Source organism: Perna viridis, chromosome 9 (assembly GCF_037379345.1).
Source record: "Perna viridis isolate PV_CMFRI_1.1 ecotype Kerala chromosome 9, ASM3737934v1, whole genome shotgun sequence".
Lineage (NCBI taxonomy): Eukaryota > Metazoa > Mollusca > Bivalvia > Mytilida > Mytilidae > Perna > Perna viridis.
This window is the reverse complement of record NC_142453.1, coordinates 27,571,163-27,588,564: the sequence shown is the minus strand read 5'-3', so window position 1 is coordinate 27,588,564 and position 17,402 is coordinate 27,571,163. Positions and strand designations below refer to the sequence as shown.

The 17,402-nt window shown below is 34.9% G+C and overlaps 2 protein-coding genes across 2 annotated transcripts; both read right to left on the bottom strand.

Annotated features, from left to right (window-relative positions):
- Window positions 1-3,125: 3,125 nt before the first annotated feature.
- Window positions 3,126-5,164, bottom strand: LOC148607588 (uncharacterized). The gene is made up of 2 exons (XM_088546753.1): window positions 3,671-5,164; window positions 3,126-3,174 (listed from the first exon to the last, which is right to left on the bottom strand). Exon 1 carries the CDS (start codon window positions 5,121-5,123, stop codon window positions 4,149-4,151), a length of 975 nt encoding a protein of 324 aa, XP_088402879.1. The 5' UTR covers window positions 5,124-5,164; the 3' UTR covers window positions 3,126-3,174; window positions 3,671-4,148.
- A 173-nt stretch (window positions 5,165-5,337) lies between these two features.
- Window positions 5,338-9,551, bottom strand: LOC148607587 (uncharacterized). The gene is made up of 2 exons (XM_088543545.1): window positions 8,909-9,551; window positions 5,338-8,609 (listed from the first exon to the last, which is right to left on the bottom strand). Exons 1-2 carry the CDS (start codon window positions 9,549-9,551, stop codon window positions 5,338-5,340), a joined length of 3,915 nt encoding a protein of 1,304 aa, XP_088399671.1.
- Window positions 9,552-17,402: the final 7,851 nt, after the last annotated feature.

Below are 17,402 nucleotides of genomic sequence, written 5' to 3'. Positions count from 1 at the left end.
GAACATTTTTATACCTCAAAGAAATACAAGTGTAAGTAAAGACTGCTTTACAATATATGTGTTATGGTTTGAATATGTTGCTGTCTTAAAACCGATAATACAATTTAAAAAGTATGTTCTAGAAACAATGGTAAGTAATTATGATTTGTTATTCAATGGAAAATGTCAATGTATGCATCACTACTGTACAAAACAAACGGCTGTCCGTACCATAGTCAGTCATATTTTAACTGATAAGTCCATGTATAACTGATAATGACTGTCAAAATGACTGAGATAGACTGATAATGTTGGTACAGTCTTTTGTAGTAACTATTAAAGTTACAATTTGACTGCGTAAGGCACTTTTCAACTGTCTAAACGTTTTGTGCGTTTAATCAGACATATCTTGACTGATTTTATGTATTTTACGTTTAATCAGACGTTTATGGACTGACGAAACCTGATTTCCGTTTAATCAGACGTTTTTGGACTGACTAAACTCATTTTGCGTTTAATCAGACATTAACTGACTGATTAAACGTATTTTGCGTTTAATCAGACGTTTTTTTGGACTGACTAAACCCTATTTTGTGGACTGAATATACTTATTTGAGTTTAATGACAGTTTTTACCGTCTTAACTTATTTTGCGTTTAATCAGACATTTAAGGTTTGTTCGATCATACTTTCATATAAATGTATAAATTCATATTGCGTTCATTCGTTCCCTTTTTATACTTTTATGTTTTATTGCTTACTTGACAATACATCATGTATTTTCTGTCTAAATTATTATTTTCTCATCATTACAATTAATCATTCAAATGTCCCACAAGCTGTCCTTCGATATCATAACATAACCTTTTAGAACAATGAAAACCCCATCCGTTGATGTATTGAGTTCATGTTAAGCTGTTTCCACGCCGGTATAGCATATCGATCGCCTTAAAGCATAGGTACAATATAGCTAAATAGTAAAGTTCCGGGAACCTCTCGCAAAACACTTGCATGTAAACCATAGTCAGATCCATGTGAAGGCAATCCGTCAAATCCCACCAAAGAAAATATTGAAATTCTCTGTAAATCACTGATCGCCTCCACCCCCTCCCGAATCCGTATTTTAGATCTGCCATTGTTCACATGTAGAGGGTAAAATGCCTTACAGTAGCATACCTTCAATATTGTCTTATCATACATTTGTATCAGCGATCCCTGTGGGATGACACTAATACTTCATACATCACACTCTGTTTACCTATATAATGGCAGTTACGACCTCAAATGTACCGTAATTCGAACATCTTAAAAAATGGCAATATATGTATTTTTAAAAGAATTTCGCCCAAATTATTGTCAGTTTACAATTAACACTCCTGTTCGATAACCAGTTTAAATGAACTACTGACGTTGGTATTCTCTGGTTTCTACAGTTTCAAATCGAACTCCGTGCAAGCTAAGTCAAATAATGAACAAAATTATATAACTTAAGATATGTACTGTCTTTGAACTACATGTACCTCTCAACTAATCACATGTATTTCTTACAAATATATAGCTTCTATGTTACGTAGCGTACAATGAATACTGTAAACCACAGCTCTATCATCACAAGTATTATCTTTAAAAAATATATATCTAATTTTGAAAACGCATTTTCCTAACATCTGTAACTGAATTTTCGAATATTATAACACCAGATCACAGATTGTCACCATTCCAGAGATCTAACCTTTAGCAAAATCAAATTTTAACTTTCATCTCTCTATAATGTTACCAGGCGGAAATCTTGAAATACTTGTTAAGACTTGATAAAGATCAGAACCCCATTTGTACGTTTTAAACTGTTTAATTTTATTTTTTTAGTTTATTTTCTGTTTTGCTTGTTTTTTTGTTTTTTTATTTTTTTTGTTTGCTTGTTTGCTTGTTTGTTTTTTTTCGTTTAGAGGGGTGCAGGGAAAACACCTTTCGAATATTACTTAATTTTACTCTGCATTCTACGTCAGTGTGATACGAAGAAATGTTACATATTTCATAAATTCCGCCGCTCAGAAATGCAAGTAAAGATAGCGGACAACACAGCGCAGTTTCTGGTGAAAAACTTTGATATGTTAGAAAATTAGACTAGAATTAAGCAGTAAAAGTCTGAACTCCCACCCCTTTTTTAGTTGTTGATCGGAACTACCTATTTTCACATGAATAAAGTTTGAAATCTGCCCTTTACATTAAATATCGAATCACAACTAGAAATATTAATACTATTCTGCATCGTTAATCTGTATTGTATTGTGCGCTTCTCAATTTTCTGCCTCATTATAAACATGCCGACATTAGTGTGAAATTATAATAAAATGTAGATGTATATTTAAGTTTAAGCCAATATATTGATATAATACCACTGACGCGGGTCCAGATTTTGGTTAGCTGTTTGTTTGTTTGTTCGTTGGGGGTTAACGTCCTAGCAGCAATATCTCAGCTATATTCAGACGGTGAACATGAAATTGATGACAAAATGAACATGAAATGATGATGAAATGAAAAAGGGATGGGACACAAGGACAATGGGGTCGACAAATTTTGATTGCCACTGGAAATAGGGAGAGGTGGGTAGGGTCGGGCAATTTAGCCTCCTGTGGCGGAGTCCACAGTAGGGTTCTTTAACGTGCGAGGAACGTGGCATCTTTCCCAACACGGTGCACCACTATGGTTTGCGGTCAGGTTTTCCGTATTATTGCCTGACAATCCCAGCATGTAACACGCCAGGGGCAACCCATTCCACCACATGGGGCACACATCCCAGTTGCTTTGTGGGCAGAGCGCCCTAGCCCCCGGCTAGGGTTCTGAGCACTATTTCGTCGCCTTTTACGACAAGCTTAGCGCTGCTGCAGGCCTATTATTTTCACACCCGGACCTGCACGGGGCTTTAGTTAGATATGGAGTTGATCAAATGTCAGATTTTTTATCATACCGCCATTAAACCTACTGGACAGAAAATTGATTTTAACCAGTGTTGTTTATGCGTACTAGTAATACTCAGGTATACCTTAGAAGAATAACCAACCGTGATGAGGTCTCAGACTATTCCGCCTCGTAGCCAGACAGGTACAGACAGATAGATAACCATCTATGGGCCTCAATCAAAAAACATTTGAAGTTCACTTTTATTTGATGAATGCACATAGTGTGTGGTAAAAAGCTGAAAATATACAAAAAAGGATTTTCCTAAATAATTGTCCAATCAAAATTATCATACATTCAAAATATCAAAGATATTTATCAGAATCAAAATACAGATAACAAATAATACATCACACAATATTTTAAAGAAAAGTGTTATGAAATAAACTTGAATTATCTCCCTTTATGATGCAGGGGTAAGATCAATTTTTCAAACAGGAAAGTCTCCCCCTCAAAGTATCTCAAAATATATCAAAACTGGTGAAGGGAATGTGGGATGCATAAATAATTATGATATATCATATTTTACGTCACAATATCATTAATACTGCAAGTGGAATGAAAACAACTCAAAATACCTATCATAAACTATAAAGGCATGGCTTATCTAGGCAAAATGTAAGAAAACAACATGTGTGCCAATTGTGTAAAAAATATCATTAATTTCTCTTTTCCCATCCAAAATATGTATGCAACTATAAAATATAAGCATTAAGGATAATAATAAGACTTACATAGTGGTCTGTCATGAAAAGATTGACTCAAAAAATCTCGATGGAAAACGCATTGGTTCAATGCTCTGACTTATGTGGTTCACATGTAATCTCAAACCCGGAAACAGGAAATGACTCAAAAATGAAAGTAAAAGTACAATATCCAAAATAGAAATCAAGCGTACCCTAGGGTCATGAAATAGGACATAGGAATAGGTTAATTATTAGAACATCTAAATATATCAAATGTTAGATATAACCAATGAAAATATAACTAAACAATACCTTTTGGGACAAGGGAAAAATATCAAAATTGTAATTGAGAACATTACACTCCCCGTCTGATATGAAAATATCACTATTTAAAATTGAATGCAAAGACACAAAGAAAAATCCCAAACACATGGTTTACCTAACTATAGTTAATCATAAAAAAATCAAAAACCATAATACAACAAATGTAAAAAATAAAGTCCATGATTCACAGTTCTCACAAAGTTCACACCTCATTATGGCTTAAAAGAATAGTTTGTGTGATAGGTCTCACATACACACGAGGTTGACCATCTTTTATTGTCCTTAACAAAACCTTTCGAACGTGACTGTCTTTACTTGGAAACACATGCTCGACAATAGCAAGAGGCCAAAAGTTTCTATGTTGTTCATTGTCTTTTAGAATCACAATGTCACCTTCTTTTATATCGATTTGAGTCTGTTGCCACTTCCTTCTAAGTTGTAATGTTTGCAAATATTGTCGTTGCCACCGAGTCCAAAATTGGTCTGCCATAATTTGAACTAGTTTCCACTGTGAAGTATACACATCTCGGATGTTTAGATTGCTAAAGTTTTCAACATATGCATCTGTTTTAGTAGTTAATAGAGAATTAGGTGACAAAACATCAGGAAATCCTGCATCAGTTGAAATAGGAATCAACGGACGAGAGTTCATTATGGCTGTTGTCTCTGCCATAAATGTACTTAGAACCTCATGTGTTAGCTTCTTGTGTTTATTTTCATACAAGATTGAATCAATGATGCGACGTGCTATTCCAATGAGTCTTTCCCAGGAGCCACCCATGTGAGACGAATATGGTGTGTTCAACCTCCAAACAGTACCTTGATTGTTGAGAAAGGTCTGAACTTTTTTGTCTTCTACACATATTGTAGGGATACCAAGTTCATTGGCGCCTCCAACAAAATTTGACCCTCTATCTGAAAAGATTTCTTTCACTTTGCCTCTAATTGAAATGAAACGTCTCAATGCGTTGATAAAGCATGAAGTACTCATATCCTCAATGACTTCTATATGAACTGCTCTACTAGAGAGACAACAAAACAAAACAGCCCATCGTTTTGAATTTGAACTTCCACCTCTTGTACGGCGCGTAACTACCTCCCAAGGTCCAAAACAGTCTATTCCAACATAAGTAAAAGGTGGACAAATTGCCAATCTTGCTTCTGGTAGATCTGACATCTTTTGAATTTTAACTTTGCCTCGAAATCTTTTGCACAAAACACATTTGGAAATTTCTGAATATACTATTCGTTTTGCTCCAATAATCCAAAATCTTTCACTTCTGATTTTACCTTCAGTTAAATGTCGACCTTAATGTCGAATGAGTTCATGACAATGTGAAGCAATAAGTTTAGCTATATAATGTGAACCCGGAACAAGGATAGGGTTTTACTCAAATAATGGAGAGAGTTGAATATTTGAGTCTACCACCTACACAAAGAATTCCATGATCATTGAAAAATGGGTCAAGCTTAAGTATCGAACTACATTTGTGATCAGGTCTGTTAAGCTTCAAATTCTCAATTTCCTTTTCATACAATTCATTTTGAACTTGTTTGAGGATGAATATTTCTGTTTGTTTCCTAAAATTTGGATCCTTTTTACTTACAACCACTTTTTGACCATTCCGATTTGATTTCCATAATTGTATGAACTGTCTCAGATGTGATATTGCGCGTACAAGCGATTTCCATGAAGAAAACTTGGAAAAACGATGACTTCCAATTGCTAAGTTTTGTATACTGACTTTCAACGCAACTACTTCCGGACGGATATCTTTATCCTGATTTGGTTCAATTAAGGGATAGGTTTCTGTTTGTGAATCACTACAGTTTTCAGAGAGTAACCATGCAGGACCTTTAGTCCATCTTTCAACGAGAGTCAATTTTGCTGTGTTTGAAAATCTTGTACCGATATCAGCGGTGTTCTTTTCTGATGCAACATAGGACCATTGTGACGGTTTTGAGACTTTATGTATTTTTTCAACACGATTTGAAACATAAGTGAAGAATCTTCGAGTTGTATTGCAAATATAACCTAAAGTTATTTGACTATCTGTGTAGTAGTGAAATACATCATGAGATAGATTCATATGATCACAAATAGCTTCTCCTAGCTCAGTAGCAAGTACAGCACTACATAGTTCCAATCTGGGTATTGTGTGACCCTTTACTGGTGCAAGTTTTGACTTTCCCATAATGAAACCTAAAAAAGCAGTACTATCATTGTCAATTGCTTTCAGATAGGCAACTGCAGATATTGCTTGTTCACTCGCGTCACAAAAGATGTGGATTTCAGGATTGTGTACAGACGATATTGAAATAGGAACGATCATGCGTGGGATTTTAAAGCTATCTAACGATTTAAGTGATGCAAGCCACAAGTTCCATTTTTCCTCATGATCAGGACTTAGAGGTTCATCCCAATCAGTGCCAGGGGGAATAACTTGACGGAGGAGAATCTTTCCACTAATAGTAACAGGTGCAATGAAACCTAATGGATCAAACAAACTATTGTTTGTTGATAGCATGCTTCGACGGGTAGCTGGTCTGTCAATGATATGGTGTTGAAACACAAAACTGTCAGATTGAAGGTTCCAAGATAGTCCTAAACTTTGATGGGTAGGTAACATGTCATGACACAGATCTAGATTTTTAAGCTCTTTACCAAGATTACCATCATTTGGGAAGGCTTTCATAACTTCTACACTGTTAGATACGATTTTATGAACTCGGATGTGTCCATATTGCTTCAATTCGTCCTGCGTTCTTTTCACAAGATCAATTGCATATTTGGCATTTGTAACAGAGGTTAGACCGTCATCAACATAAAAATCATTCGAAACAAAGTTTTTGACGTCATTCTCAGAATTCGAAGCGGCAAGTCGTAAACCATAAGTTGCTATAGCAGGAGAAGGTGTATTGCCAAATACATGAGACGTCATTCGGTACTCAATGAGTGGTTGATTGAAATCATTGTTCTGGTACCAAAAGAATCTCAAATAGTCTCTATGATTCTCTATTACACGGAAACGGTGAAACATTTGTTCAATATCGCCAGTTATGGCTACTTCATTCAAACGAAAACGCGAAAGAATACCAATCAAGCTATTGGTAAGATCAGGTCCTTCATTTTTTCCTTTCATTAAAAGACTGTTTAGTGATACACCCTCATAAACAGCTGATGAATCAAAAACACCTCGGATTTCATTCGGTTTCTTTGGGTGGTACACCCCAAATAAAGGAAGATACCAACATTCTCCAGCAAAGGCAGTTGGTGCTGTTTCTGCTGCACCGCTCTTTAATACTTTATTCATAAAGGTCATGAACTGATCACGCTTCAAAGGATTTTTATGCAAGTTTCTATCAAGTATCAGTGCTCTTTTGTGGGCTTGTTGGCGATTGTTAGGTACAGGTGGTTTAGGTTGTTTGAACGGTAGTGGTGCTGTCCAGAAACCTGTTTCATCCTTAACAAAGCTACTTTTCATCAGAGAAACAAATTGCTTATATTCTACAGAAAGATCAATTTTGTTGTCATATGGAGTTTTTGCAAATATTTCATCCTGAATATCAAGTTTAGGTTGACTGATTTCAAAGTTGTACTCACATAGTGGAAATGTTGTATGCCTACCATTGCTGAGAACATTTGTCTTACGAACATTAATAGAAGATGGTGCATGTACCTTACCAAGACAGACTTCTCCAATGACAACCCAACCAAGTGGGAGTTTCTGTGCAAAAGGTTGACCTTTACCTCCAAGGATTTGATTTTGAATATGGTGGATTTCAGGAATGTCACGCCCTATAAGAAGTTCAACTTTGACATTAGTATCTAGTTCAGGTAAGTATTGAGCTATTCTACTGAGATGTGAGTGTGCCGAGGCAACGTCAGCTGTTGCTATTTCAGGTAAGTCATTAGGAATACATTCACATTCAATTACGTCAGGTAGATCAAAAGAGCATTTGTTGCTTACTGATTTGACAACTAACCCGTTGACAAGCCTACCAGTTAAGGTGGATTTACCGGAACATGAAGACATATTAAATGTTTCTGATGTACCTACAACACCAAGTTTATCTAATAGATTAGGCGACGCTAGAGATTTATTGCTCTGGTCATCTATGGCAGCGTATACTCTAACAGAGTTTTCGGGTGCGGTAACGCAATAAACATCTACGAGAACCGTTTTTCCACATGAACGTCCACCAAGAAGATTTCCGCATAATGTAGTACATTTTGTAGAAACAATGTCTTTGACTGACTTCCCGCCATGATTGTTTGAAGTTTCATTATGTGAATTCAGTGACTTATCTATATGCAGTGCAGTGGGATGACGTGTATTTCCACAAATTTGACATTTAACAGAAACCGTACAGTTTACAGCTACATGTTCACTCGATTGGCAGCATTTGAAGCAAATGTTCTTTTCACGAAGAAATTTCTTACGGTCTTGAAAGGTAAGCTTTCTAAAGCTGCCACAATCATTTAAAGAATGACCCGCTTTATGTAACGGACAGCGTACTAAACTACTTGAGGTAACGTCTAATCTTCTAGAAACAACAGAAGTACGAGGTTTGGTAGTGCTTACTTGATTAGTGCTGGTGTATGCAAAAGCTGGATCATTTCGAATATTACAGGTATCTCTAATGAAGCTGACAAAAAACACTGAACGGAGGGAATATAACAGAATGTGATTTTTTTGTAAGCTGAAGCAACAGTTGTCCATTTCTCTTGCAAAAAGTGTGGCAGTTTAGAAATAATAGGAATAACACCAGATGATGAGTTGTAATAACTGAGCAAAGTAGCGTATTGTGGATTTAACATCGCTGATTCTATCTCCGTAAGAATGTCTAACAAATCATAGAGTTTTACATGTTCTTTGACAGTGATTGACGGAAACGAGTTAAGCTTTCGTTTTAGGGCACTTTCTATCATTTCGGGTCTTCCGTATCGTTCAAACAAACGTTCATAAATTCGCTGAAGTCCTTTAACAGGATCATGAGCATTGGCAACACGGATACTTGATGCGAATTTCGAAGATTCAGACCCTAACCACTTTACAAGAAGATCTATTTCTTCAAATGGAGAAACGCCTAATTCTCGGGTAATACTTTGAAATGAAGCTCGCCAAGATTCATATGACTCAGGTTTATCGTCAAATTTCACAAATCTGGACAGCAGAAAGTCTTTTCTGAAAATAAGTTTCGAGATATCGGACATGGCATTATTTGTAGTCTGACTTTGTGGTATTTGACTGTTTTGTACGCTATTCAAGAATGGCATTTCTACAGTGTTTGTTTTTGGTAACTTGAGCTTTTGCACATATTCATAAGTGTCTTTTTGTTTTGTATCACCAAGATTGGAGAATACATCTTTTTGTTCCTCATCACCTTGTTCTAGAATGCGTGCTTCTGTTTCGGCTGCTGCTACTTTACTTTCCTGTTTTATTATAATGATATCTGCCTGTAAGGCTGCTTTTTGCTTCAAGAGTTCGCTTTCTTTTTTAATGTATTCTAAGCGTACCTTTTCGGATTCAGCCCTTGCTCTTTTATGACTTGCTGTAGTACCCGAGGATGATCCACTAATTTCTGACATGCTCTCTACCATATCTAACTTCTTATTCTTGATTTCTAAAATTACTTTTCGAAAAGTTTCATTACATCTTTGAAAATTGTCATTATGATCAACCAAGATTCACTAGTGTTTGTTCTTTGAAGGAAACCTTTATAGTCCTCTGATCGTCTACAAAAGTTTTTTGTACAATGTTTCAAGATCGTTTTGAAATTGTCTCATATTGTCTATTGAATCTAATGATGGCACTTTCAGAATCAAATTTTCGATTTCCTTCCATAAACTGTCACATTTACCTTTAAAGTCTTCTCTCTGTTCTTCGAACATGGCTTTACCTTTGGCAGTTTTTCTGCGTAGTCTCTTCTCTGACATAAATCCGGTATCTTTTTACTATTCCGCCTCGTAGCCAGACAGGTACAGACAGATAGATAACCATCTATGGGCCTCAATCAAAAAACATTTGAAGTTCACTTTTATTTGATGAATGCACATAGTGTGTGGTAAAAAGCTGAAAATATACAAAAAAGGATTTTCCTAAATAATTGTCCAATCAAAATTATCATACATTCAAAATATCAAAGATATTTATCAGAATCAAAATACAGATAACAAATAATACATCACACAATATTTTAAAGAAAAGTATGAAATAAACTTGAATTATCTCCCTTTATGATGTAGGGGTAAGATCAATTTTTCAAACAGGAAAGTCTCCCCCTCAAAGTATCTCAAAATATATCAAAACTGGTGAATATCATTAATTTCTCTTTTCCCATCCAAAATATGTATGCAACTATAAAATATAAGCATTAAAGATAATAATAAGACTTACATAGTGGTCTGTCATGAAAAGATTGACTCAAAAAATCTCGATGGAAAACGCATTGGTTCAATGCTCTGACTTATGTGGTTCACATGTAATCTCAAACCCGGAAACAGGAAATGACTCAAAAATGAAAGTAAAAGTACAATATCCAAAATAGAAATCAAGCGTACCCTAGGGTCATGAAATAGGACATAGGAATAGGTTAATTATTAGAACATCTAAATATATCAAATGTTAGATATAACCAATGAAAATATAACTAAACAATACCTTTTGGGACAAGGGAAAAATATCAAAATTGTAATTGAAAACATTACACAGACGTAGTCCTGAAAACCCGGGAATTATATTAGAGCCACATTGTTTTTCTCATACCGTACCGTCTGTATGTATGAATGAAACGAAAAAGAAATCTTAATTAAAAACGTGATTGTAATGAGCTATGCAGGATATCATATAAACGAACGACAAATTTTTCTGCCTGTAGTTCAGGTAATAAATAATGACTCAAAGAACTATGGATTCAACCGACCGTAGAATGCCCGGGGCTTAAATTGCACATTGCAATTTTAAGTAACAAATTTGAAACACTGATTAATTCAAAATGAAATAAAGATACTAACGTCCAGGTTAGGTGAAAAAAAATCACCTACAGTGCACATCTGTTATTTCATTTTATCATTTAAAATTTGTGACCAACAAATTTTATTGTAAATTACTGCTTGATTTAGTCTTCCAATGTACAATCTACGGTATTACATTTAGAAGGTTTGATATTTTAGAGGAATATATTCTGCAGATCAGTCAATTCCGAGATACCCCATTATTTGCACAAAATCGGTCAAACATGATTATATTGTATTTGTAATGCATAACAATTGTTATAGTATGAGCGCTTACGTAATTGTACGAGTTTGCACTAATTTTTACATATAAAATGAGACCATACAGAGCAAAAATACAGAAGATATTATGATTACAAGCAAGCACTCTGAACACATTAAAGTTCCATGAATTATTCCCCGATGAAGACTGTGTATTCCCCCAATAATTATAAAATGTCTAATAATCGTGGTAATAATGTATAATTTACAGGGAAGACATTTCATCTTACGCTTTCAAAGAAGTATACGTGTATCGTGGAACCGTACACAAAAGACTTACATTCAGTATAGAGCAAGTCTCATGTTAATCTTATATATGTGAAATACTGCATGGATTCACATTCAGTACCTGAACCGAACCGTGCAACAAAAATTGCGATCGGTCATCGATAAACGATCAGTTTCCGGTCAGTCATCGATCCGTCAAACCGACCCCTTTAAATGGTGATCGCATTACGTGACCACAGAGCGGTCAATGGATTTTACGGTATTTTTTTATTTTCTTTGTCATTTTTGCTCAGATTTGCATAATATCATATATTTAAACATCAATTTATACTTTTATTTTTTTTATTTCTTATATTTAAAACGTCATTTAACATAATAAAACTGCGATCAGATCGGTCACCGGTCATCAGTCATCGATCCGTCAGCGATCAATCAGTCAACGGTCATCGATGCGTCAAATCGTTCAAGGACTGTACTCTCACTAGTGCTGAATTTTAAGTCTTTAAAGTCCATTTCGATCTTATACAATCTTACATCGTATTAAATATACCAAAAAACCATAACAGAAAATTGTCAGTGGCAAACAAAATTTGTTAACCCTATTATCCTTCTATCCCATTCAATTTTTCATGTACTCATCTATTTTTTTCCCTTTTATTCTAAAAAAAAATATGAAATTTGTCATTGAGAAAAGGACTTAAAAATTATTAGATAGTATTCGCTTGAGAATATATGCATGTACAATGTACATATATGTATTGAACATGGAATTAAGACCTCAAGTAGTAAAGCTATAACATCACATGCATATACAGTCCCCGATACTGTCCTAAATGTTGAAAAAGTATTGCGGTACCTGTAGGTACATGTATAAAAAATAAGTTTTAAGTAAAAAAATAATATTTGTTTGAGAATATGCTTTATAAAGTAAGTGTCAGTAGTTAAACTGTAATTATAAGTCATTCAGAATTCCGGCATTTTCCGTAGCTCAGTTTTGCCATTTAGTTGAATATTATTTTTCTTTTGTACTGTACAACCATAGACCTGTAACTATATGTCTATGATACTACAGTGACATGTAATGTACTAGATAAATAACGAATTAATAATATCATTAGAAACGACTTGCAGCCGTAACATGTGCATGCAAAAATCTATAGACTGCATAAGAGTCATATAACTTTGCCAATCTTCTAAGGAAAATAAGACAAATATTTTTTTGCTTCAAAATCGTCCGAATGATGGTCTTTCAAAAAATAATCTTGTGGTAATATATAACAAAAAGTTTGAACCCCTTCGAAAGATCACCTCCCATTTAGGAATATCTGGGTCCGGCCGCCGTTGACCATTTTCACATGCAAAATATATGCGTAATTTTAAGCGGACGAATACTTGTAGAATTCTCGGAAGTAAATGTACTTAGGTTTAAGTACATTCAGGGAATAATGAGTTTGATTGACTAAAGTTCGAATATAATATTAGCTAAATATGATTAAAACTGCCGATACAATACAAAATAAAAAAGTGCGCCAATACGGGATCTAGCCGTCAAATTCTGGATTAAGCCGTCCCCGTACAATACGTCATACTGGACTGGTTAAAGTCCATATTGGACTAGTTAGTCAAGAAAGGTATATTTGCGTATGGTTTTTCATATTGACTCATTTATTGGTCCTCGGCTAGAAATATAACATTTCGTCTACGCGTTAGTCCAATATGGCTAGCCTCGGGCCAACGACTAAGCCAATATAGAAAACCTTACGCAGAAATACTACAATAAAAATATCTGGTATGAAATAAGAAAATTTTGAGTGTAAATTATGTGAATTGTCATTCCATGCAATTATTCCCTCTCAATTTGAGTGGACCATTCGCCCGGCACATCTTCCCTAGGATCCTCACCTGGTGTATTTAATACATGACATTAAGCAAAACTCCACACTATATACTAGCAAAAAAATCAAATATGGCAAAACGCAACAAAGCACCAGCGTATTACCAAAATACAGAAAAGTAACTAAATATTCTCAGCGATCACAAAAAAATATAAAAATCCTTGATATTGTTAGCAGCCCTATATCCGCTTTTTCATATTTCATCGTGCGAATCCAAGAAAGGGCATACCGGGCATACGCCCTATAAAATTAGGGAATTTTTGTTGCAAGAAATCTGCTTTTTCAGTAATCTCTTTCCCAATTGTCTTGCAACTCTTCATACTACCCCCTCCACCATGAAATCCCGAATCCGCCTTTAAGTTTTACCGATCCCGGAGTCGAACCCAATTTCAACGTAGTAATAATTTATTCAGTTCCAGAAACCAGACATAGAACACGGGAATAGAACACTCTTTACTCCCTGTATACTACTAGTATGCAAGTCCACTTGTATTTGAGCTGCACGAGAATATAATAATACATCCCTGGATATACGTGTGCATCGTCGAATAGTCCAGATAAATTCTCTGACCCCCGTATTCTTTTTTTTATTTTAAGTATATTTACCTCATTATAAGAGTCGAATACAGGGATGATGAATTGGGGAGGGAGGAGTCCAGGCTATTAACTGTTCATGTTTTAGTAAAGTTTGCACGTAACAATCAAAATTTCTTCTAAGGGCGGAACCCTATGGATCTACATGTACATATTACAGACTGATTATGCCGCACGCACTTCATCTGCAAATTGTTATTCTTGAATTCCCAAGCCGATAACTCAATAAAAAGTAAAGCATATGTGAGTCTCCGGTTTTTATGGTCAAAGGACTAAATGCTAATTATTCATGAAATTAATACTATTATAGTATTAGTCAATATGGTGCATCCACACGATGGTCCAAGTGCAACAAGTATAAAATATGTGTACATACACTCACATGCAACCATATTACGGGTTAATTTTACCTTTGCGACTTAATCAATAAATGAATCTATGTTGTAATTATCATATGGACAGTTAATTTGAGACTCTCTCTCTCTCTCTCTCTCTCTCTCTCTCTCTCTCTCTCTCTCTCTCTCTCTCTCAACGAGAGATTTCGTGTTTATTTGTGTCATGCACATGTACATGCACATGTAAATGGAAAATATGTTGTACATGTTTTTAATTTTTTCGGATCACAACTTAAGATATTTTCTATCCATTGCGTAATTTATTTAATGCAAAACAGTTGAAGGGATCTTTCAATGATTTTTTAACTTTGAACTAGGTAAAAGTTAAGAGACAAGGCCAATATCGAGTTTATCTGATTATGCATATTATTGAAGGGTAAAATAAGCCGATCGGGATAGACTGAACAGGTTGTGTATACTGAAGTTCTGGAGAATGGAAGTAATGCATATTGAGTTATGGTCAAGAGGGGTTCCATAACCCAGAATCAGCTGCATCGCCACTGTATTCCAAAAATGACGGTCCAATATATTCGAATGCATACATTTCATTGCTCACTGCAGATGTCCTCTTCTATACGTTAGGTTGACGCTACTCTACACAAATACTTACTGACATACTGACATGTATCGGATTGCAATACTGGCGTATCAAACAAAAATGACGATTAACTACTTAACCGATACATGTATCAGGTGAAACACTCAGACTTGTGTATTGGCCATGCACTTTGTAAGTCGAAGGTTCCACACGGTCTTCATGTTATATCAGCTACTAATTAACTCTAAATGTTTTCAGTGTGCAATATAAGTATAATCACTATATTAAAATATATTTTCTGTTTTTGTTTTGCTATCTAAATACACGAATTAATTAATATTAAGTATGTATCCGCAACTCAATTTTACCAACCTCACTGACTCCGGACTTGAGTTTTTATGAGCAACTTGGCGGGTGTTTCTAGAAAAGCAGAGGACGCTTACCCTACCGGTGTATCTGGTCCATGCTCCCAGTTTTTAGTGGAGTCCGAGTTGCTCATTTACTTTTGTTACTTTGTATGTATGATTTTAGTTACTTTATGTTCTTTCTTGTGTATGTCTGTTTTCCATGTCTGGATTACATTCTTTTGATTATCGCTATAACCTCGGTTCCCTTGATTTCTCTCTCAACTATAATAAATAGTAATGATGCCACATCGAATATCCAACAAATACATGCGAAATTAAGGAAATTTTGAAGGAAATATAAAATTTCACCGTATCATTTTGTGCCTTCAAGTGGACAACATAAATATATACATGACTGTGAAATAACACCTGTAATTTTTTAATCTCGGGCTTTCTCCTGCCAAAACACTGTAGAATTTAAAAACAAATTATTTGAAAATTGCCACGTTTTTATGGGTTAATGCTTTTATTTTTCACTCGGCTCCCAATTTTAATTTCATATAATAGCAAAAAATAATGAAAATTACTATAAGAATGACTAAAAGAAGATCAGTCAATACAATTATGTAAATTACAAATAAACCTTTAGTTACACAGTGTAATATTGACTTTGATCGAGTGTTCTATAGTATTCTAGATGCCTAGATATACACAAGTTCAGGCGATACATGAAACACAGCGCCCTATCAGTCTGAGAAAATTTTCAGTCGTTTTATTTTGTACAGTAGTGATGGCACTTGAACTACTTTGAATGTACCCCTTCCGTTAGTCAAAGTCCCCTGCCCGTCAACGAGGAGGAGGAAGTGGGATTTTGAGAAGGATATAATAAAACGTCTTTTGTTAAGTTATTTGATTCTTCTGCTGCTGACTTTGAATTGTCACTCTTCTTTTTTCTCAAACATGTTTGAACTAAAGAACAAATCGATCAAAATAATCAAAATATACTGAATAACACATATTACAAAAAAAAAATATCTCGTAAAGTTGATTTCTCGTGTCATTAAAAAAAGTAAATACGAATAACAGTTGCATCTAAAGTTGAAAAAGTAAACACAAAACTTCGCACATTGTTGCTTGTTACGACTGCATTGATCGTACCCTGATCCACTGGAGCAAGTACGGGAACAAATTTCAAGCGAAATCCAGCACAGAGTTCAATCACTGATTAACAAATTTTATCATCGACTTGATGAACTCTTCATAATGTTGTAACATTATGTTGTAAAATTGTAACATATATTGTTTTTAATTTAATGAATTATAGACAGACACCTTCTGAAATGCTTGTGTACAATATACATTGTGCTATGTATTTCTTCTTTCCACCACAAATTATGTTAATATAGTTTTGCTGCTACATGTTCTTGTGTTTTAAGATTTAAAACAAAAGCAGACAAGGCAAAAACGCAGTTTTCAGGTATATGTAAACATCTCTATCCCGCCTACGTTATTCAAATATTAAATAAATAAAGAAATTATATAACAAAAACAGATATTTTATGTCACTTTAAATGTTTGTTCTCATAACCTGAAGATTGCTATTGCAAAATGTCAAAGGAAAAGCTAAGAAATAGTTTGATTTGAAGTTTTCCCTTCACAGACTTCATATATTGACTGCTCCTACTATTACTGCTACTACTACTACCACTACTACTACTACTGTTGGTACTGCATGTTCTTCTGGTGTCATTCCTACATGTTTGTCCGAAAGTGTCAACAAAGAACATAAAGTAACTCAAATCATACATACAAATTAACAAAAGCAAATGAGCAACTCTGCGTTTCCAGAAACACCCGCCAAGTTGCTCATAAAAAGTCAAGTCCAGGGTCAGTGAGGTTGATATTAATATTAATTAATTCGTGTATTTAGACAGCAAAACAAAAAAAGAAAGTCCGGGGTAGACAAACGAGGAAAAGAAAACTATGACCCGTTGAATAAATCAGTTTTCATGGTGCTGATGGATACACCATAACGATCCACGAGTTCATGGTGACGACCATAAAACTTCTGTAGTGATGAATTTCAATCTTGTAGCAACATAACCCTGTTCCAGACGCCTATATTTTAGAGTTCTAGCGCGTAGTTTCGGCAAGCTCTGGCATAACGTATGAGTTGTGAG

What these genes read in the sequence shown, in the direction of transcription:
- LOC148607588 (XM_088546753.1), bottom strand. Translation starts at nt 5,123, where the DNA reads ATGTCAGATCTACCAGAAGCAAGATTGGCAATTTGTCCACCTTTTACT.
- LOC148607587 (XM_088543545.1), bottom strand. Translation starts at nt 9,551, where the DNA reads ATGGTAGAGAGCATGTCAGAAATTAGTGGATCATCCTCGGGTACTACA. An exon ending in ACTTCAGCGAATTTATGAAC is followed by an intron (nt 8,610 to 8,908) that starts GTTTGTTTGAAC and finishes CCCTCCGTTCAG; the next exon opens with TGTTTTTTGTCAGCTTCATT.